Source organism: Pelophylax lessonae (assembly GCF_965119305.1).
Source record: "Pelophylax lessonae genome assembly, chromosome: 4".
Taxonomy (NCBI): domain Eukaryota; kingdom Metazoa; phylum Chordata; class Amphibia; order Anura; family Ranidae; genus Pelophylax; species Pelophylax lessonae.
The window spans coordinates 361,856,139-361,879,752 of NC_138771.1; the positions used below are offsets into that span (position 1 = coordinate 361,856,139).

Sequence of the window (23,614 nt, forward strand, 5' to 3'; positions counted from 1 at the left end):
GAGGCTCGTAGGCGAGCGACGTAGTACTACGTCACTTTGCCTGTACGGGGCTGACTGCCACAGTAAATAGTCGTGCGGCGGTCGGCAAGTGGTCTCATCAGACCAGTGTAACCCCAAACATTGTCCCAAAGTTTCCAAATAATTTGAATTCAAGGCCATTTTGCAAATGCCACACGGTGAAAATCAATAGAGTGCTGTGGTTTAGGTAAGTAGATTATATTAGGGAAATTGTGACCTCAGGAGGGGGAGTCCTCAAGGATGAGTGCATTAAACTTGCACTTATCCTTTAAGGGATATTTAGTAAAGCAGTGATGATGTTGAACCTGCAGCAAACCAATGCTGGTATTTTATTTATTTTGATAAAATTGAACAAAAATTATAATCAAACATTATTTTGGGCTGTTATCAGGAACTGCACTTGTCACATTTTTTCTGTATTACTAGATATGCCGGAAAAGCTTTCTAAAGTTGAATCTCAACAGTGTTTGGGTTATGGTCCATATTGGTTATATGCAGTAAGTACTTCCTCAGACACTCATTTATAATCTACAGATGTTTTATTACATGTAACTCTTGCGCAGCATTGTGTTTCTCCCAGTAATTGCAGAGAGGGCAAACTGCTTTTGTTGGTCGCTTTATACTAATTCATCAAAATTCCTTTTTATGGACAAAGTAAATGTAGGTCAGTTGGGAAAGATCAGCTGTAGGGAAGGTTCATTTAATTTGCTCTGATAAGCAGCTTGAAGCTTGCAAATGTTCTCTTCAAGCAAATACAGAACTCAGGCAAGTGAAGTTAAACATTTTTCAATAATTACATACATACAACAATCAGCTTATTTAAAGTGAACATGTGGTTTAACAAATATAAAAGTCACAACACTCATGGCAGCAGCAGGTAGCTGACAGAATAAGCGGATACTGTACCTGCTGCACAAATTCTTACTCCTGTATTGTCCAGAGCCTCCCCAACCTACATATCTCAATTCCATGTTATTTTTTAATTATTTTTAGCCTGATCGTTTTCATCTGTGCGATCTTAAAGTTTGTTAACTTACTTTGTGAGGATTCCTACTCATTTACGTCCTAGAATTCTGTGACACATGTTCACTATACATGTGAGTAGGCACTGCTGTGTCACACATTTCACAGAGCCTGCCTTCCTTTCACTGCTTGCAGGCAGCAAGATACCATGGGACACGTAGTCCCTAAAACATAAATGTAAACAGCAGAGGAGAAGCTGCACAGCATGCAGGGAATCCAAGAAAGTGTGGAAAGAGAAGGCCAGTAGACAAGCAGCACTTACAACATGAACAGAGACTTTTTTAGATAGGCTTATATTGGAATGTCAAATTGTAATTAAAATGCTGATGTGATCACAGAATTCCTTTAAGGCAACCTGTTATGGTAGATGTATTAGCAGTAAGTTTTGTGAATATAATTTGCCATGGCCTATTATTTTATTATTAGTCATAGACACAAGAGTTATATGACAAAGGGTTTTTTGGGCCTTGTACACGCAATCTCCTGTTTGTATATGGGCAGTTTGAACAGAAAGCCTTTACAAAGCATTTGAAAATGAATTTTCAAAGTTTTAACCTTTCCATAAACTTTGTGGTAAGTGGCTAAAACTAGCCATACTGTATGTTGGACTGGAACCAGGCTTTGGAAGGAGTACCGTTAGATGACAAACCAATCATGTCACAGGACCTGCTAACCATCCTATTTGACCAATATATAGTATCCCTTAAGATCCACTTAGAAACAAAAATTTGACCAGTAAAAGAAGTCCTCTTGGCTATGAGGAAAAAACAAGTAGAGGAGGACATGTGTAGATATTTCCTATTATATGGTCTTGACATTGGTGTGTTCCAGGTAGGTCCTAGATAGTTTATAATGGTCTCCAATAAGCATGTAGAAAGAAGCAGCTATAATGGTTTCTGTTATGGCTAACTTTTGACCTGTCCAGAAAATACTGAGCTACCATGCATGCTAACAGCTCAACCAATGACTATGAAAGGGTAAAGACCTTCCCGAAGCCCAACCGCAAAACATTCAAAAGCAAGTGTTCCACTTTAATCAAACAAGGGGGTCCTAGGTACCATTTCCTGCTGGCTTCACTTGGATTAGGCTAATAGTAGGCTGAAAAGGGAAGGCGAAGATAGACTGTTTGTGAATTCTGAATATTGTGTGCTGATGCAGTTGGAGAACACCAGTCTGGATAATGGTTTCACTAATGTGGGAAAGAAGAAATGAAAAGCACAAAGCACTGGAGAAACATAATACAGTGAGCACAAATTTAATAAGGCACTATAAGACCTTAATCACAGGTTCACTGAGGTCTGTACCCCGTGAATGGACCATTGTTTTCTGCGTCTCTAGCAAGCAGGTGCTGCATGCAGGTGGCCCATTCAAGTCTATTAGGACACACTGGCTGCACGGACACAGCCGATTACCTAATATGACAGGTGTGCAAGTGAGTAGCCCCGAACGCACATTGTTTGTATTAAGGGCTGTGTACCCAATCCTGCGCATGCGTCAAACTCAGCTGTGTGGGTTAGTCCATGCAGATGCTGTTTCGCCATTCACGCACATAGTGCTGCTCCAAAAATATAGGCTAAGTGTCCATGTGAATGAAGGTTATGGTTCTTAGAGGGTAAAAAAATGTTGATAGGCCACCACTTATTCTTACTAGTTTAAGGTAGACAGTGAATGATAGAACCTTGAAAACATCTGCTCTAAAATAACTCTGTTGGCTTTGGAAAAATAGTATTGCAAATGTTAAACACAGAATGACCATCTAATTCATAATTTCATCTATGAAATGGAATTCACCCAGCAGATTACCTACCCCATCTATGAGGCTAGGTGTTCTAGAATTGCTGGCAGAATCTGTCTGTGATATTGGAACACAGTAAAACAAGTTTTATGTGTATTTGGGACCCCAAACACAAAAGAAACAGACAATCTGTGCGATTGTATTATGACAGGGGGACATCGCTCCACCAAAATACACTAATCAGCGCTGTTCGGATGCTGGTTTTTCATAAGACTGGCTTCTGTCAGGCAGACTGCTGTATGAACTAACCGAAAGTCAGCTGGTTCCTGCTTAACCGACCAATTTTTGGACTGTGTGTACCCAGCTTTATATAGCTAATGGCAAACCTAAATAACACTAAACATCTTGCGTTAGCTACAGTGTACTGTGGTCATAATGGTCGTTATTGAACTTTCTTTACACCACCCTTAGAGGGGTTGTAAAAGCAGAAGGTTTTTTTTTTATCTTAATGCATTCTATGCATTAAGAAAAAAAGCCTTCTGTGTGCAGCAGCCCCCCTCAGCCCCCCATAATACTTACCTGAGCCTGTCCTTATCCATCGATGTTGCAGAAGTGTTTAAGCTGGGACTCCCCTCCTCATTGGCTGAGACAGCAGCGAGGTGCCATTGGCTCCCACTGCTGTCAATTAAAATAATTTAGCCAATCAGAAGGGAGAGGGGCTGCGGCTCCGTGTCTGAATGGACACATGGCGCTGTGACTCGACTTGGGTGCCCCCATAGCAAACTGCTTGTTGTGGGGGCACTCAACAGGAGGGAGGGGCCAGAAGAGCACGATGTGGGACCCGAGAAGTGGAGGATTCGGACAACTCTGTGCAAAACCAACAGCATATAGCAGTTAAGTATAACATGTTTGTTATTTAAAAAAAAAAATAAAGGGGATTTTACAATCACTTTATTGTAAGTATTAGGCCTAAAGAACAGAAAGCACAGAACAGAGCTCACTGTTCTCTGAAATCAATTACAGTAAGTCCCCTACTTACAAATGAGTTCTGTTCCAGGAGCGAGTTCGTAAATTCAAGTTGTTCGTAACTCCAACAAAGATCAGCGCTTGCAGTCAATGGCTGCAAGTGCTGATCAGTGTGTTTTGGCATGGGGAGCCCCCCTGTCAGAACACCAAGGCACAGATCGCTGCACCAACATTGCTTGTGTTGGTACAGCGATCTGTTTTTTCATTAGGTTTTTCATCTTGAACGAAAAAAAAAATTAATGTGTACCCAGCTTTACATGATTGCTCATGAGAACACATGTCCGCATCTTTGAAAGTTTGCAACTTGAACGTTGGTAAAGCAAACAAAAATAGACAAGCTCAACAAGGTCATTAGCTTGAATAGCTTCTAAATAGAATAGAGAAAAATATTAGATGTTCCTTTTTGGTGTTGTGATTGTGAAACAAAAGTGCATTAAAGTGACACTAAACGTACATTTTTTCTAACAATAAAATTATTGCAATATGTCTTAATATATGAAGAATGCACCTTCTATCTCCCTTCCTTTTTTTCATCTTTGAAATGCAAGTTTTTTTTTTTTTTTTACTGTTCTAATGCTACCATAATACCATAAGGCAGCTTAAGTAGCAGCCTTAGGGCGCCATGGTTGGGGGAGGGGTGGTAAAATCCAAATCTCCAGTCACTTGCTGGGAATTTGGATTTTTACAGTGCTGCAGACATGTCTTTTTACACACTCCTGACCGCTATACCAATTGACACTGTGTGTACTTTAGTAAAGCCGACTGTAGGCTTTCATATGGAAGTGTTTTACAAATGGCTGTGAAGCCACCTATCACTTCCACCACCACCGCGATGAAGCGATTCCCCGCCATGTTCACTGGGCTCCATTGTGCAAAGTGTACCTTCACCTAAGTAGACAAAAAATTATTGCACTAGCCATTTACAGAACATCTAAAAAGATAAGCTACAAACTTAAAAAAAAAAATGTTTTAAATTGCTATGTGAATAAGTACTGTAACAAATGTAACGTGTTATACCAATTTGGTTGTTAAAGCGGAGTTCCGGCCTCAAAAACAATTTTGGGCCATCCGCTTGCTTTAAATCTCCTAAAAAACAAATGGATACTTTTTCTTTAACCACTTTACTACCAGTCACGTAACCTCTACGTCGGCTGACTTTGAGTGGTTATACCGGGATGATGCCTCTAGCTAGAGGCATCATCCCGGTACCGTTGTTTGAAGCCGACGGTCGGCTTTCCGTCGGTAACGATCGATGCGGCTCGGGAGCCGCTCGATCGTTACCCGGGGGGGCGGGAGGGGACGTCCCCCCCCTCCCGCCGCCTTCCGCGGCTTTGCTCGGGGCTACCGTCCCACCGGGAGCCCCGAGCACCCAGCCGGCACGTCCGCCGGCTGGATGGAGTCCCGATGAATGCCGGAAATGGCATCGATCGGGTCTCCGATGACGTAACCCGGAGGCGGCGTCCATGACGTCACTTCCGGGTTACTGTGCTGCAAAAGGCGGCAGATTTGAAAAACGGCTGTATGCAAAAATGCCGTTTTCGGCGTTTTGCATACAGGGAAGTGTAGTGGAGGGGTCTAGGGTCTTTTAGACCCTCGATCCCTCCATAAAGTGTACCTGTCACGACATATTGCTGTCACCAGGGATGTTTACATTGCTTGTGACAGCAATAAAAGTGATCAGATTTTTTTTTTTTTTTAAAAACCTGTAATAAAGTTTAAAAAAAAAGAAAAAATAAATAGGAAAAAAAAAAAAAAAATTTAGCCGTCCCCGTCACCGTTAGCTCGCGCACAAAAAAAAACGTATATGCAAGTCGAGCCGCAAATGAAATCGCTGTTCAAACCACACATGTGAGGTATCGCCGCGATCGCCAGAGCGTGGGCAATAATTTAAAAAAAAGAGCTACACACTAACTCTAAACTGGTAACCGTTAAATAAATTTAAAGCGTCGCAGATTGAGATCTCTATTGACCGTAGTTTGTCGCCATCCCACGGGGGGGCGCAATTTTAAACCGTAACATGTTTGGTATCTATTTACTCGGCGTGACATCATCTTTCACAATATACAAAAAAAATGGGCTAACTTTACTGTTTAGTATTTTTTAAATGCAGTGAAATGTGATTTTTCAAATTTTTTCCAAAAAAATGGCGTTTTAAAGACCGCTGCGCAAATACCGCGTGACAAAAAATTTTGCAATGACCGACATTTTATTCTCCAGAGTCTTTGCTAAAAAAATATATATAATGTTTGGGGGTTCTAAGTAGTTTTCTAGGAAAAAATACTGGTTTTAACTTGTGAACAAAAAGTGTCCGAAATAGGGCTGGGGCTAAAGTGGTTAATTACCTTGTTTTTGAAGAAAGTATACTTACCTTCCTTCTACTTCCTTCCTCTGCGGCCGTGGTCCGCGCCGTCTTTTCCTGCTTGTGTTGACTCCTGGGAGCTGAACGTCATCGCTCCCAGGAGTCAATGCGCCTGCACCGCCCCGCTTGTCAGTTCCGGTGCAGGCGCGTCATTCCCTGCTAAACAGCTTCTGGGGGGAGGACGCCCTGGATTCAGCTGCCCACACCTGAGATGGCAGCGCTGGACAATACATTTTCAAGGTAAGTATTTCTTCTAAAAGGTAAGTGTGACCTGGGACAGTTCAGAGGCTATCCATTATGAAATGTACTAGCCCTGACTGTCCTGGGGGTATTTTTACTGAAAAAACTTTTCAGAGGCCGCTTTAAAGTCAAAATACAGGGAACAGGACAGACTGAAAAAATAAATGAATTTGACTACTATTTTGACATTGTTTTCCTCTGTACAGTGGAACAAACCTCAATAGACCAGTTCTATTTGATCTTACCTGATATGTGTAGTCCTCTCTGGAATACTTCATACATTGTCATGGCATCATCATAGTAGTGTGTGAGCAGCTTTGGGCCATCTCCTAACACAGAATGGCGGGCACCATCACCAGCCTACAACACAAACAAAAGGATACGAATAACAGATTATGTCATTTTACTGAAGTGTCCTCAGTTTGATACGATATTAACCACTTCTGGAACGGAACAGGCCATCTTTTGCGATTTGGCACTGCGTTATTTTAACCGACAATTGCGCGGTCATGCAAAGCTGTACCAAAAAAAATTGATATCTTTTTTTCCCACAAATAGAGCTTTCTTTTGACGGTATTTGATCACCTCGGCAATTTTTATTTTTTGCGCTATAAACAAAAAAAGAGCGACAATTCTGAAAAAAAAAAAAAAACAATATTTTTTACATTCTGCTATATAACATTCCCCCCCCCCCCCCCCCCAAATGTAAAAATCTAATTTTTTTCATCTTAGGTCAATTTGTATTCTGCTACATATTTTTGGTAAACAAATTCGCAATAAGCGTATTTTGATTGGTTTGCGCTGAAGTTATCGCGTCATAACCTAGGGGAAAGTTTTATGTAATTTTTATTTATTTATTTATTTTTTACTAGTAATGGTGGCGATCTGCGATTTTTAGCAGGACTGCGACATTGCGGCGGACAGATCGGATCCTTAACTGACATTTTTTTCACTTTTGAGGGGACCAGTGACATTACTACAATAATCAGTGCTAAAATATGCACTGTTACTGTAACAATGACAGTGGCAGGGAAGGGGTTAGCCCATGGGGTCATCAAAGGGTTAAGTGTGAGCCTAGGGGGACTGTTTTCTAGCTGTATGGGGGAGGGACTTGTGGAATGAATACAGAAACCTGTGATCCTAAATAGGAGGGGAGCGATCATTTCAGAGGGGAGCGATCGGGGGTGCCACCTGTCCTGTGGATTGGCATCCCCCGCCACCGGCGCACGTTCGCCCCCAGGACCGCTTCCGTAAACTGATGTACGCATATGACGCTTCGCACAGCTGAACCACCCTGCCACAGTATATCTGCGGCGGGGCGTTCGGCAAGTGGTTAATGGGCATAGCGAAAGTTTTCAAAGTAACCCAGAGCCTTGGTAAATCATCTGATTATAATATCACCTAATATAGACGTGCTATTTAGAGCCCTTTCACACTGAGTTTTTTAAGCACTTTTGCATTAAACGAAAGCCTGAAAAGCTCAAGAAAAATGCTTTCCATTAAAATCAATGAATTCTTTCATACTGGGGCGGCGCGCTGGCGGTGCGCTGGTGGTGTGGTGAAAAAAATCCTGCATGTAGCATCTTTGGATCATGTTTGCAGAACTAAAAAAAACGCCCCCAAAAACGCACCTCTCTATTAAAAATAAAGAGAAGCGCCTCAAAAGTCCCTCTAAAATGCCTCAAAGGCACTTAAAAATGCCCCACAGCGTTTTAGAGCAGTTTTTGAGTCACATGTCCTTTAAAAACCTCACTGCAAATGCCTCAAAAGCGCTGTCAAAGCGCCGCAAAAGCACTCAGTGTTTTACTGGTAGTTTTGAAACAAACCAGTGTGAAAGGGGCCTTATAGTTTTTGATAGCATGGGAAAGGATTAGAACCCCTTTCAGGTTTTTACATATGTTTTACTTTTTTCTATTAGAGAAATTTCTCCTCACATTTTGTCACAATGTCCTTGGAGTACAGGGAGTCTGGAACCCCAGTCAACTTTATATTGTTGATATGTGGGAACAAATAAAGCAGGCTTAAGACTATACTGCTACCAAATTGTGCTCTACAATTTTAAAAACATACAAATCCTATTTCATACCAAATTTTAAAACCTGGACTATACCTACAACTATTACAAAAGCATACCTCCCAACTTTTTGAGATGGGAATCCCTGCCACGCCCCCCTTAACCACTTGCCGACTGCCTAAGGACGATTTACGTCGGCAGTCAGCCCCTCACAGGCAAAGCAACGTAGGTCTACGTCGCTAGCCTGTGAGGCTCTAGGGAGCGAGCGCGTGCCGCTGGAGGCGTGCTCCCGCTCGCTCACGGACCCCCCCCCCGGCGCGTGTGCCCCGCGGACCCGATGTCCTCCGTGCACTCGCGATTGTCCGTTACAGCGGGAGAAAGGCAGGCAGCTAATGTAAACACAGCCAGCTGTCATTCTCCCCTGTGTAAGAATGGAGATCATACGGTTCTGCTATGTAGGACCGTTGATCTCTGTTCTTACACCTCAAGCCACATCCAATCACAGTTAGAAGCACGCCCCTAGGGACACACTTAACCCCCCCCCCCTCTCAAATAAAGTTAGCCCCTTCCCTGCCAGTGTCATTTTTACAGTAACAGTGCATATGTATAGCACTGATTACTGTAGTAATGTCACTGGTAACACCAAAAGTGTCAAAAATGTCAGTCAAGGGTCCGATCTGTCCGCCCCAATGTCGTAGTCCCGCAAAAAAAAATCGCAGATCGCCGCCATTACTCGTTACAACAACAAAAATGACAAAAAACTTTCCCTTAGTTAGTAAACGCAATAACTTTTGCACAAACCAATCAAAATACGCTTTTTGCGATTTTTTTTTACCAAACATATGTAGCAGAAAACAAATTGGCCTAAAATGTTAAAAAATTTGATTTGTATATTTTTTTGGGGGGAATTTCATATAAAAAATGTGAAAAATATTGTTATTTTTGCAAAATTGACACTTTTTTTTGTTTATAGCGCATGATCAAAAAATTGCACAGGTGATCAAATACCACCAAAAGAAAGCTCTGTTTGTGGGAAAAAAAGGACGTCAAATTCGTTTAGGTACAGCGTCGCACGACCGCGCAATTGTCCGTTAAAGTCACGCAGTGCCGAATCGCAAAATAGGCCCTGGTCAGGAAGGGGGTAAAATCTTCCGGGGCTTAAGTGGTTAAAGGAGAATTATAAAAAAAAAAATGATTAGTTAAAGCCACAAGTGTTTTTTTTTTTTTTTTTAACCACTACTATTCCTTATCACTGGCTTGTGAAATTTACAAATGCACCAATTTAGAAATTGGATGAAAGGTTTAGCGCTGGGAAACACTTTTTGAAAGATAAATAATGCATTTTATATATAACTATATAGATCAGACCAAAATGAGGGATAAATGAGGAGGAAAGAGAGACAGAGGGACTTTGTTCCAAATCAGGGACAGTCCCTCCAAATTAGGAACAGTCCCTCCAAATCAGGGACAGTCCCTCCAAATTAGGAACAGTCCCTCCAAATCAGGGACAGTCCCTCCAAATTAGGAACAGTCCCTCCAAATCAGGGACAGTCCCTCCAAATTAGGAACAGTCCCTCCAAATCAGGGACAGTTGGGAGCTATGCAAAAGCAGAAAAAAAAATATGTCAACTGTGAAGCAAGGCCAAAAAAGATTAAATACCTCTGCAATGTTTTAGTGCGATGTACATTACACTAGTGAGAGACATAGGGAAACACCACAATCAAAGTGTGCAGTCGTATAATACACTGACCACATATTCAGCTGACAGAATAAGGGACATAATGTATAACTAAAATATTAATTAATATATCATTTTTTTTTTAACTGTCGTCAGATGCTATGCTGAAAATGGTCATCTAACATTACCCTAAAGCCTGAAAATAATGAGCAGTTCCTTTATGTGCACTCCAGATGGTTTAACGTGATCACTTGCGGAAGTGCATAGGTGCTATCTGTTCTCTGTTCAATATACAGTCAATCCTACTACCTTTTATTATACAGTGTCGAAGTCTTGTCTTATGAGTGCCCCACTGATAACAAATAAAAAATCTTAAAAAAAATATGTAAGTTTTCTATAGAGTGAGGAGGGATCAGAACACCTGTCAGGTATGTATCGCAGTAAATCTCCTCGCTAGGGAAATTTACCCTCTCTAGTTCTGGTAACACCCTGGGGGTCTCTCCCTTTGGAGGGATTCTCTCTCACTTCCTGTTTGGGATGTGAGTGGAAAATCTCCCCTATGGGACACAGATGGCAAAAAAAAAAATGACATGGGTTCTAACCCATTCTTACTCTATCCAAAATGAAAAAAAAAATACCTTTAAATACACTTTAAAGCAGAATTAGGCCTGTACCTTCACTCCCTGTCCCAATGACACAGCATGAAACGAGGGGAAGGTTTTCCAAATAGAGAGCAGATTCTCCTGTTAGACAGTTGTCACAGGATCAAGTATCACCATTAGGGCATTTCACCTCTTTTTTTTTTTAATTCTAGTAATAGTTAGTAATAGTACATTTTTACATTTACCATCACTATCTGTCCTTCTGAAAATGATCCCCATTGCAAATGGGAAAACACACTGCAGTAAAAACCTGACTGAGGTTTCTAACTGTTTTCCTATTTTATCCAAAGGTTTTAGCCTTTAGTTATAATTGAACATGCATAGACCATATTTACCTCAAGTTCTTTTGACTGCATTAAGAGGTTGCATGGTGGTTTCACAGCTTTTGGTCGACTAGCTAGCCAGAATGCAATGACTGCGGCAAAGGCACCTAATCCCAGTAATGTGGCGGCTGGCACACTGCGGAGAAACTGACTGAAGTCTTCGAACTCTAGTAGCCTCAAGCTTCTCAAGATCTCCCGTGCTTCCATCTTGTCAATTATGGAAACAACAAACTCTATGGGATAAAAGACAACAGAACATATTAAGTGACAAACAGGTGCTCAAATGATTTGTAAATATTGACCATATCAAAACATCGAGATATATTCTATGATGTTTAGATGGTAGAATAATCAAATTAATACAATGTGTAAAACAATCAGGCCTATTTAACAAGGTAACGACCAATAAACAAGTAACTCATGGAACTGCTTTAGAAAAACTTGAACAAAGACAAGTAAAGCAAACATGAAACTACTGCCATTAGTATATAATCAGATTGTATGTACACTTTTAAGTGTCAGTTTACGTCTTTATTATGGCAATGCGTAATGAAAACCCCTATGATACCTATGCAAAGAATTAGATGCAGTGCACACAGGCAACACAAGATGTCTACAGATACAGTACCTTCCTCAGGCTCACATACCACCCCAATCTGATGTCAGACCCTCCTCCCGCACAAGCCTGATCATGCACTTCCAATGTAAAAGCACTTAGGCCTGGAGAGCACTAAATAGCGGGAAAGAGGGAGGGCGAGTATCATATGTTCCCCATACCTGGAAGGATTAGATATTTCATAAGCGTGGGTGGCAGATCATAGCATCAGAGAAGAGTGCAGGGAAGGTAAGCACAATCAACGAATGATACTTGTTTTGCAGGGAACCTGTTGTATAGGAAATGTACCACTTTGCCTAAAGCATTCAGTGTCTTCATTTGTATTTGTATTAGTAAATCCCTTCTGAAGGGGGATGATACACAAACACACACACACAATTCTTAGTAGCTGTAAAATTTTCTAAACACATATGGTGAAATAGTTTATGTATGTCCACATAAAACATATGGTCATTTTGGGGATTAGAGCAGTTTATTACGTAGTTAAACAGATAAGCAGCCCCTATGTGCTTGTTTTAATTCTGTTTCTGAGCTAATGGCTTCTCGGCTTCATTTCACCTAAACTGCCCACTCTTGAGACTAATATTTATTGACTTTTATAGGACTGCAGTTGTGGCTTCTAATTTTTAATAACAACACTATATCATGTATATTAAATAAAAATAAAAGGCAAGGTGAAAATAGAATTCATTGTGACCCATAGAATGCATACACACAGTAACAAATGGATCAGAAACGAGAAAAGACTCAAATCCTATTAAATACCTTCTACCTTCTGAAATCCAAGAGGTCATGCCCTACTATTCATTGTATATGAGCTGTAGTCTTTTTTTTTTTTATATATTCTCCACAAGTCAAAGCACATTCTATAATCTCTGAAGGTTCTTTAAGTTTTTTTTTATTATTATTTCAATACATTTTTAATAAGCAAACAGTATTTCAACAACTTTAGCCCCGGAGGATTTGGCTGCTCAATGACCAGGCCCTATTTTGCGATTCGGCATTGCATGACTTTAACAGACAATTGCGCGGTCATGCGACATTGTACCCAAATCAAATTGACGTCCTTTTTTTTCCCACAAACAGAGCTTTCTTTTGGTGGTATTTGATCACCTGTGCGATTTTTATTTTTTGCGCTATAAACAAAAAAAGAGCGTCAATTTTGAAAAAAATAACAATATTTTTCACAATTTTTTATATGAAATTCTCAAAAAAAAATGTAAAAATCTAATTTTTTTAACATTTTAGGCCAATTTTTTTCATCTACATATTTTTGGTAAAAGAAATCGCAATAAGCGTATTTTGATTGGTTTGCGCAAAAATTATTGCGTTTACTAAAAGATTTATATAATTTGTATTCTTTTTTTTTAAACTAGTAATGGCAGCGATCTGCGATTTTTTTGCGGGACTGCGACATAGCGACGGACAGATCGGACCTCTGACTGACATTTTTGACACTTTTGGGGGTACCAGTGACATTACTACAGTAATCAGTGCTATAAATATATGTTACTGTAAAAATGACAGTGGCAGGGAAGGGGTTAACTTTACTGGTGATCAAGGGGTTAAGTGTGTCCCTAGGGGCGTGATTCTAACTGTCAGGGGGCGTAGCTTGTGAGATCATCACAGAGACATGCAATCCTATATAGCAGGATCGCATAGCCTCTGTGATAATCTAAGGGAGAATGACAGACGGCTTTGTTTACATCAGCTGTCTGTCTTTCTCCCTCTGCTGTGGGAGATCGCGAGTGGCCGGCGGCCATCGGAGCCACCGGTCACACGCGCCGGCTCCCCAGGTAATGAGCGGGGGTGGGAGCGCGCCGGCGGTGGCGCACGTTAGCCCCCCACAGGCGCCTGAGCGAGCGACGTAGCGGTACGTCGCTTTGCCCAGCAGCAGCAGAGTGCCGCAGTATATGTACGGTGGGCGGGGCAGAAGTGGTTAACCAAGTATAAATTATTGTCATATCATTGTTTATAAAGTACATATTATAAAGCATTCTGTACAAAGCCCCAATTGCCTTAATTGAAATGTGAAGTCCTGTTGGCCAGCATGTAACATCACACAGATTTAGAATATTTGGGGCTTTTGTTTTTTTTTATTATTATTTTATTTTTACCATGATTAGCCAGAAGTGGGTAGGGGAAAGGGCCCTGTCCAAAGCACAGATTTAAATTAATCTTCTACTACTAAAAAATTGAAAAACACTGCACTTAAGTAAAAGAAGTAGGAATAAGCAGCCAGCACTTGAAGTAAAAATACAAAACTCCAAAATAGACCATATACACATTAGTGCAGCTCTGAAATTGATGATCAAAATACAAACTCAGCTCATCAGTTATAATAGTAAACATTCGTTGAAATATCAATATAAGGTTAAAAAGAATGGATAAATGCCCATAGAAAAAAGAAGTGGAATGAATCCTTATCCAAATCCCGTGTAGTAATAGGTAAAGAGAAAGTGGTATCAACTGAAGAGGAAAAGTCCAACTCCACACCTTCAGTGTTTGTTACAAACTGCAAATCAGATGTAATTGACCACTGAGTTACAGGTGGTCAAGTTGGGCACGAGGAAAGTAAGGTCTCCCTCAAACCATATATATGATCTCTCCACTCATACTCCTCCAACGAAGTTCATATATGAAAACAAAGGAACACTTCCATAGTGCAATATGTATAGACTAATTTATTTGTAGTAAAAAAGGGAGTTGCACTTACAAAACATCCAGCTAAAAACAGCGTATAAAATCACAAATTCAAGTGATGGTTGCAGGGTCCTTCCGGGCTTCCCTTGGACTTCCCCATGTTTTTTCTGGTTGATATTCTGTCTCTATCATTTAAAATACACCTATGATTAAAAATGATAGACCCTTCATTTCTTTGTAAGTGGGCAAACTTACAAAAACTGCAGGGGATCAAATATTTATTTTACCCACTGTACTTGGCATGTTTACTAATCATACCCTAGGAGTCCTTTCTCACTATTGGTGCTTGGAAACTGCAATCCTCTGACTCCAGTGCTAGAGAGTTTATTGAGTAAGGATGTAATTTTGATTGTTCCCCTCTCCTTAATGTAATATTATTGAGAAAAGTGGTGTTTGGTGCATAGATCTCCCCCAAATTGTACTTCAGAACTGTATCATGATTAAACCCCCAACATTTATTCAAATATACATAATCAATTTTGGGTGGGTTGACCCACTTTGAGATCTAAACCAGTTGTGGAAAACAAGTTTTTTTTGCAGTTTTACAAGCCATTTCACATATCCTATTGTTTGAGGTCAAAATCAAGGCAGTTGAGTAGTTTGCAATTACAAGTTCACTTTAGGCCTACTATGTTAGTTCATGGTGCCAATCAAATTCTTCTCAAAAACCTCTGCCATTTTCTACTGTTTAGCCCTGTTGGATGCAGTAGCTGTACACTTCAAAACAATTGCTCTTTGTGGAGTACTTGGATGTCATTTCTAAACAACACGTTATTCTGTGCTAAACATACTGAAATATAGCAATCATCCCGCACTCAGCAGAATATCATAATCAAACCTAGTTTTCTATATAAAAACACAGCTGTATGCAAGGTACACATTCTAAGCACTCTACTGTTGTAAGCTATATAATTTTCCTGCCAAATATTTGTATTTTTATTAGGAGAAGTAACCCCCACATATTTAGAAATAAAAAGTGTCAAATCTGTCAAAGTGAAAAAGTTATGCACTTGGGGTAAAAATGCATGCATCATACATACTAGGAGGAGAAAAACCAGGGGAGTCAATGGTGAAGAAGGATCTGGGTGTTCAGGTAGATCATAAACTTAATAATAGCATGCAATGCCAAGCTGCGATTTCTATAACAACCAAAATATTTTCTTGTATTAAAGACGTATAGACTCTCCTTGGGCATTGCCCGCTGCTCCCCTGGGCCACCTACTTGTATCCGAATGACTCTGTAACTTCGATTGCCTCACTTCATGCTATGTTCCGACCCCTGCGTGGGTGACGGATTGCCATCTCTGTATTATGTAACTACTGCAATTGAACCACATGCACGTGTTTTGTTTTGTTTATTTTGTCTTTCTTTGTTCTGTGAGTTGTGTTGAATTTAAACTCAATAAAAAGATTAAAAAAAAAAAAAGAGGTATAGACTCGAGAGAATGAGGCATAATTTTGTCCCTGTACACATCATTAGCAAGATCTGGAATATGCAGTTCAGTTTTGGGCACCAGTTCTTAAAAAGGTTATCAGGGAACTGAAGAAAGTGCAGAGAAGGGCAACCAAACTGATAAGAGGCATGGAGGAGCTCAGCTATGAGGAGAGATTAGAGGAACTGAATTTATTCTCTCTTGAGAAGAGGAGATTAAAGGGGGATATGATCAACATGTATAAATACATAAGGGGTCCATATAGTGAACTTAGTGTTGAGTTATTCACTTTCAGGTCCAAGGGCCAAGGGGGCACTCTTTATATCTGAAGGAAAAGAAATTTAACCTACACATTTGTACAGTCTTCTTCTCAGTAAGCCCCAGTTCACATCAGTGCAATGACAGACATCGCACGTGATTCGGAGCACACTGCTCTGAAAATCACATGCGATGCAAATTTAGCCATACAGATTGTATGGCTGAATTTGCATCGGATTCAGACACAACACGCACAGAACTCTTTTTTGGGATTCACACCTATGCGATCCGATTCATGTCCGAACTGACAGTTTGCAACGCGATACCCCCAGCGATTAGCATATGGCAGTGTAAACTGCATGCGATTTGAATGTGATGCGGGAACCCACAGTGGATTCGCAGGATTCCTGCATCGCATATATGTGAACCGGCACTTAAATCTCTGAAAATGTGGAAAAGACTATGTCAAGAATTAGTTCCGTCCAGCTCAGTCAGTAGATTGTTTTATAAAAGAGCTGGATGCATTCCTAAATGCACAAAATGTAACTGAATACTAACATTTATAGGTAATAACCACAGGAGTGGTTAATCCAGAGAATATATCCGATTGCCTCATGGGGAACGTGGAAGGATTTTTTCCCCCCCCTGGAGTAAACTGAATCATGCTTTATTGTTTTTTGCCTCCCTCTGGATCATCTGTGTGTATAAGATTTTCTATTTTCTATCTATTGGGTAAGATAGATAGATGCGTGTCATTTTCAACCTGGCTATGTAAGAAAAGGTGTTGAGTCTTTTTTTCCAAAACATGTATCACAATGTACAGTTGGTGAATATGACTAGTGAGGTTTGTTTAAAAGCCCATTCACACTGCTGTGTTACATATGTCAGTGTGTTTTGGTAGCACTCAGTTTCATGGAACCCCAATTTACAAAGGGAACACACATATCTTGCAGTGCGTTGCAAAGCATGGTAACACACTACTGTGAATTGTGGTGTGCTGCAATGCAAAAAATGTTATGTTAGCTTTATTGGACATTTTGGTGCATTGACAGCCCATTCAATCATTACAGCAAGGTAATGTAAATGTGTGATTTGGCCCTAAAGGATTATTTTACCAACACTTCTAGAAATTAAACAATAAAAAGATCATAAGCCAAACCTGTGATCCCCAAAGTTCACAAGAGCTGTGTCACCTATGTACTACTGTACTACTTCGTGATTACAAAGGTAAATCTTCATTGTATCTAATGAGACATAAGCTTAAATTGACAATTTCTTCCCATCTATCTTCCAGCACCAAAAAAAGTACAAGTGACCCGTTGGGTTTCTCGAGGACTTTTCTATATTAAAAAGTAGGCTACAACTTTTAAAAAAAAAAAATCCCTGTGCCAAAAATCAAAGTGACATTAAACGGAGGAGACCCTAAAGGAGTGATTTTATCACGGCCTGGCCATTTAAGCGAGAGAGGGTGAAGGCACCCAAGCACTGACAATGAAGAACTGTACGGCATCCTTTCACAGTACTAAAACATTATAGCATAAACCTGCAGGGGGTTCATTTATACATTTGTTTCGCAAAGTTTAATTCTGCTTTAAAGTGGAGTTCCACCCATTTTTGGAACTTTAGATCTATGTAATCCCCTTTAAAATGGCTTTCACCAATGGAAACTTTTTTTTTTTTTTTTTTGCTAGTAAATACCTTAATTTCGGCTTTATTCCTCCTCTCCTCACTTCCTGGTCCGATCGGCGATGACGTCATTCGGCGATCCGCAGTGTCTGCTGGGATGTATTCTATTCCAGAAATCTCGCAGTAGCTGTATCTGTACTGAGCCGTGCCTGCCCCGCCTCCGCCCCGCCTCCTCTCATTGAGTTGCATTGTATGAATGTATTAAGGCTGTTCTCTGCCCTGCCTCCGCCCCGCCTCCTCTCATTGAGTTGCATTGTATGAATGTATTAAGGCTGTTCTCTGCCCCGCCTCCGCCCCGCCTCCTCTCATTGAGTTGTATTGCAATACAACTCAATGAGAGGAGGCGGGGCGGAGGAGGGGCAGAGAACGGCCTTAATACATTCATGCAATGCAACTCAATGAGAGGAGGCGGGGCAGGCACGGCTCAGTACAGATACAGCTACTGCGAGATTTCTGGAATAGAATACATCCCAGCAGACACTGCGGATCGCCGAATGACGTCATCGCCGATCGGACCAGGAAGTGAGGAGAGGAGGAATAAAGCCGAAATTAAGGTATTTACTAGCAAAAAAAAAAAAGTTTCCATTGGTAAAAGCCGTTTTAAAGGGGATTACATAGATCTATGTATTCCAACCTATTAAAAATGGGTGGAACTCCGCTTTAGGTTTCTTTATGTAAACAAAAATAAAATGACCTCATAAAACTCTGAAAAACAAGGTTTGATGTAATCATGTTCTAGTTCCAGATAATCCTGATACCAAGCAGGGATACATTATAAATCAATGGCCTTATTATCCAGGATTCTACACCCTTATTGTTAATGCATTGAGGGACATATGTAAAAATAGTTTGCGTATCTCTCCACTTACTGTAGAGCTACAGTAGTGTAAGGTACAAAATATGTATTGTTTAAAATTGGTTCATAGACGACATCAAGAACAACATTACAATTTTTATTTAACAACTTTTAAATAAACACGATTTGGTGATCTCAAAACATTATAAATATAAGGCCAGTTTATTGTCTTTTAGACTCTAGGGGCCAGGCTGTGGCCAGCGGGAGTAGAAAATGTTCTGGCGTTAGTGGACAATGCCTCATCTTTGGTATTAGGGAAAGAGGCAATAAATTGTGCCCCATTATTGGCGTCAGTGGGAGGAACAGGGCCATATTGTTGGTGTCAGTGGCAGGAATTATGACCTGGTGTCAGTTGGAAGAATAGTGCCCCAAGGGCTAAATAAAAGCAAGCAAAGGGTCGCAGTTTAGGCCCCTTTCACACGACAGGTCTGCCTATCAGTTCTTCGGGCGGAGCTGATCAGATGGTCCAATCACCCCTATGGACCAGTGGATGCAAACTGACTTTTGGTTGTTTGTTTGTGTACACCTGCTTACTTCCAATCCAATCCAGTCTGCAAAAAAAAAAAACAGAAGGGGATTCATCCTCCATCTAGGTGGATTGGAGTCTATTTATTCCCAGCCGCCCATAATGCAAAGCTGGCTCTGTCTGTGTCTGCTCTGCAGAAACTGAGCTGACGCAGATGTGTCATCCACCCAGCCCTGCTCTGATCAACAGGGGTGCAGCGGACAGATCCCCTGCTGATCAAAGTCAACCTCTTGTGAAACAAGGAATCTAGAAGTTGGATAAGGTACCAAAGGAGGGGAAAATCTGAAAAAGATTCAATGTCTCAAAAATGGTCACTAAACACATATAGGCAAATAAGATAAGGTATATTATTTAATTGTGTTCTCCTTCCTTTCATTGAAATTAAAACACAATAGTATCCCTGCAATGAGCACATGTTGCTGATAGAGGGTGAATCTCCCTAACAGGGGCATATTTAGTAATAAAAACCTGTCCCTAAAGACATGGATTTAAACCTGTTAGGTTTTTAATACTAAATATGCCCCTGTTATGGAGATTCATTCTCTCTATTTGTCATGTTTACTGTTATCGTGAAAAGTGAAAGTAAAAGAAAATCCCAAATTTTGGGTTGTCCCCAGAACAATAATAGAGGGTAAATCTTGCAATGGGGAAAGTAATTGTGGTGACCTGGGGGCCCCCAAGGAATTCCCTTAATTTGCAGTTTTGGCTATGGGACAGAATGTGAAGGGAAATTTCCCAAATGGGAAACATTAAAAAAAAAAAAGAAAAAACTGACAGGGGTAACTCTATCCAAAATTTAAAAAAAAGTTTTGTCTTTAGTTCTACTTTAAGGTGCCCACGTAGAAAGAACCCTATTTTAGAGTCCATTACTATTTTTTGGCAACTTGCACAAAATGGGAGGGACCAGACATGCAGGAGTAAGCCTCCGTTCACACCGGAGGGACTTGTCATGAGATTTAACAGGGCGAATTGCATAACAAGTCGCACCCTATTGTTGGCAATGGCACTATTCAGATCAGTGCAATTAGTGCAATGTCAACTTTGCGTTGCCGCATCGATTCGAAAAAGTAGTTCCTGCAATATTTTTGGCGATTTCAGGTGCAACTTACAGACATATCTGTGCATGAAGCTGCACAGATGTCTTCCAAGTCACACTGACATGCTGCTTTGAAATTGTGCCATTTCAGATAAAGTCGCAAAATTCAATGTGAAGGAGTGCTAAGGGAGTGGACTGCTGTGCTCCATGATACTGAGCTGCCTAAAGCTAGGTTCACACTATTCTGAATTGGATGTGGGTTTCCCTGCATCCAATTCGCATGTCAGGAGATCTCCAGAGTGGCTCAGGAGTCCTGTGCGTCTTCTGTTTCAGGTCAGAATCGCAGGTCCGAATTTCAGGTCCCAATTCACATGTCAGGAGATTGTGACCGACTCTTTATGGAGCCGGTTCACATACCTCCAGAGTGGCTCAGGAGTCCTGTACGTCTTCTGTTTCAGGTCCGAATCGCAGGTCCGAATTTCAGGTCCCAATTCGCATTTTAGGAGATTGTGACCGACTCTTTATGGAGCCGGTTCACATACCTCCGGAGTGGCTCAGGAGTCCTGTGCGTCTTCTGTTTCAGGTCCGAATGCAGCCAAAAATTCAGACTGAACTCGGACCTGAAACGGTGAACAGGGACGCACTGGATCCCTGCTGTGAGCCGCTCTATGCGGCAGTGTGAATCCAGCCTGAACAAACTGTGTGTAGTTGATGGCACTCAGCTGAGTCTAGTTGAACCCAGCAGAGTACTGATCTGCCATGTAGCTGATTTCATCCCATCTCATTGCATGCAAGTAGATTTCTATAAACTGTGAAGGCTCACCACTGAGCTGCTGACCGTGTAATTTGTCTTATCGCTGTGTAAGCTCTGTTGCTCTCTGTTGAATCTCTGGCCAGGTTGGGCTTTCAATTTAATGAAGATATTGTCAGGTCCCACTGTCTGCCTGCGATAGGCTGGAGTGGTTGTGCAAAGCTCTGCCCAAAATGGATATTTTATCAATTTTCCTTATTACTGGCACTTAAAGAAGAAAATATCCTGTTTCAGAGAGGAGCTCTCCACTCTCTCTTAACTTCCCCACCAGTTTAGCAATTTTGGACTTGATTAACTAATTTGTCATCTTCCCCTATGCAAATAAGGGATTATAATGGCACTTAAATGGATGCAGTCCTCATCACCCGCAATTACAATGGCATTGCCAAAATTGTACACTAGCTAAACTTCAATTTTATTTTTGAATTTCAGTTATGCTTTTCATTGCAAAGTTACATTGGTCTAGCATGGAAAGTACACATATTCTATACCTGTGGGACCACTGTGGAAGCAAAGAATCACTGTAGTGGCCAACCTTCACAGAATTCCCTTTTTTTCAGTGAATACAAGGCGCTCTCTGATTGGACGATGTGGCAGTGACACCATGATCATCACCTCGTCCAATCAGGGAATTGTCAGAATCAGTCTCAAATTAATGGAATGGAGGCTGCGTCAGGTTCACTATGCAGAAGGGCAGCTGCTTGGCACAGGATTTGGAAGACCGTGATGATCACTACACTGATTTTTTACTTCCACTCACAGGTATGGAATATCTACTAACCTTGGTCTAGGCTGAACCAATGTAACTATGCAATAAAATTCATACTGGAAGTTCAGCTTTTAGTTAACCTAATAAATTAATAAATTAAATGATCAACTGTTTATTTTATGGATGGAATAACGAAATCCTGTATAAATGTAAAAAAAAAGCTTATTCAGTCTGTCATTTAACAGATCATGTCATGGTGACTAGTAGATAAAAAAACCTTGGGATACAACCAATTTTGAAAGTATTGTTCTTCTGTGGTCTGTGAGTCTAGTGAAGATGGAGTTAGCAGGAAGGAATGGGATAGGTGGTGCCTTTGCAAAGCTGAAGTATGGCTGCATGTAAAGCATCTACTTGAGACCGTTTTTTCTACTAGATTTTGCTTCCAACTTGCTTGCCCAGGGTAAGAATACTGATAATCTGAATGTAAGTCAGTAAATATAAATCATGCAGAAGGTTGGAAAAGTTGATTGTAATCAGAGCTAAGTTACAGAGCCAACATCCACTCATCCAGAAGCAGTTGTGTGCCTCCTGTCTGTCACATTGGTTCTAACAAAGGGCTCTTTCACACGGGCGGTCCGATCAGATCCGCCTGTCAGTTTTTTAGGCGGATCTGATCGGATCCTCCATGCAGCTCTATGGGGCAGCGGGTGTCAGCGGAGGTCACCTCCGCTGACACCCGCTGCCATCCGCATCCGATCCTGTGCTGAAATCTGGACGGATGGAAACCCTATTTTTCCATCCGTTCAGTAATCGGAGCGGAGCGGATCTGATGAGAGCGGACAAGCGGTCCGCTCTCCTCCGATCCCCCATAGAGGGCAGCGGGTGCTGAGACACCTCCCACTCCGCTCTGCAAGCGGAGACGGAGCTGTCATCCACCCGGCTCAGCGGGGATCGCGGATCGATCCCCGCTGAGCAACACGGATCCGCCTGCGCAGGAGGACCGTGTGAAAGAAGCCTAAAGTATAATTGAAGGCTAAACTTAGTTTTAGAGTGGACAGGGATTTGAACCCTTGTCAGGTTTTCATTGCTGTTTGTGTCCCTATTAGTAAGATTCACCCTATCTTCTTTTCCTGGAGACCATTATCACGGAGAGTGAAAGTGAAAGAAAATCCCAAATTTTGAGTAGTCACCAGAAGAGGAATAGATGGGAAGTCCTCCAATGGGGATGCTAGTTCTGGTGACCCTGATAAATGCCATGGGTAATAACCTTCTCCTATGCTATCCAAAATGAAAAAAGTTTTGCCTTTAGTTCTATATTAACCTCTTTTCTACAGGAATATGTCTTTAACCACTTGCAGACCATCCCATGCACATCTACAGTGACAGGGTGGCTGCTCTGCCCCGGATCATGTACATGTACGTGATCTGGTATTACTAGGTAGGTGGTGCGTACCGCCCAATCTGTGCTGTGATTCGGTACAGAACATGTTGGTCAGAAAGCATAGGTCAATGATTTATGGCCAGGACCTGCTAATTGGCTTAACGAATCACAGTACAGAGCCCCGTGTTTACTAACATCAGAGGGCTCTATACAATGGGCAGCAATTTGGTTGTTTTTCTTCCATGCAAAGGAGGGAGAAAAATCAGCCAAATCAATTAGTAAATTCATCACATAATGCACACATTACATATTGTTAGGAACACAGGTAACCCCTAATAACCTCTAGATGTTAACCCCTTCTCAGCCAGTGTCATTAGTACATTGACAGTGTATAGTATTAGCACTGATCCCTGTATTGGTGTCACTGGTGATGTTAGTGTCAGATTTTCCACCACACAGTCCCACTATAAGCCACTGATTAAAGCCATTACTAGTATAAAAAAACAAAGAAAGAAAAATT

The 23,614-nt window shown here is 41.1% G+C and overlaps 1 protein-coding gene across 2 annotated transcripts in view; it reads right to left on the minus strand.

Annotated features, from left to right (window-relative positions):
• LOC309553519 (long-chain-fatty-acid--CoA ligase 6-like) overlaps window positions 1–23,614 on the minus strand; it is a 351,689-nt gene that overhangs the window by 131,210 nt on the left and 196,865 nt on the right. For both annotated transcript variants that reach the window (XM_082254765.1, XM_082254764.1), the window contains exons 2-3: window positions 11,092–11,312; window positions 6,647–6,761 (exon numbers count right to left, since the gene is read on the minus strand). In XM_082254765.1, the coding sequence (XP_082110891.1) occupies window positions 6,647–6,761; window positions 11,092–11,312 (336 nt within the window). The remainder of the gene's footprint in view (window positions 1–6,646; window positions 6,762–11,091; window positions 11,313–23,614) is intronic.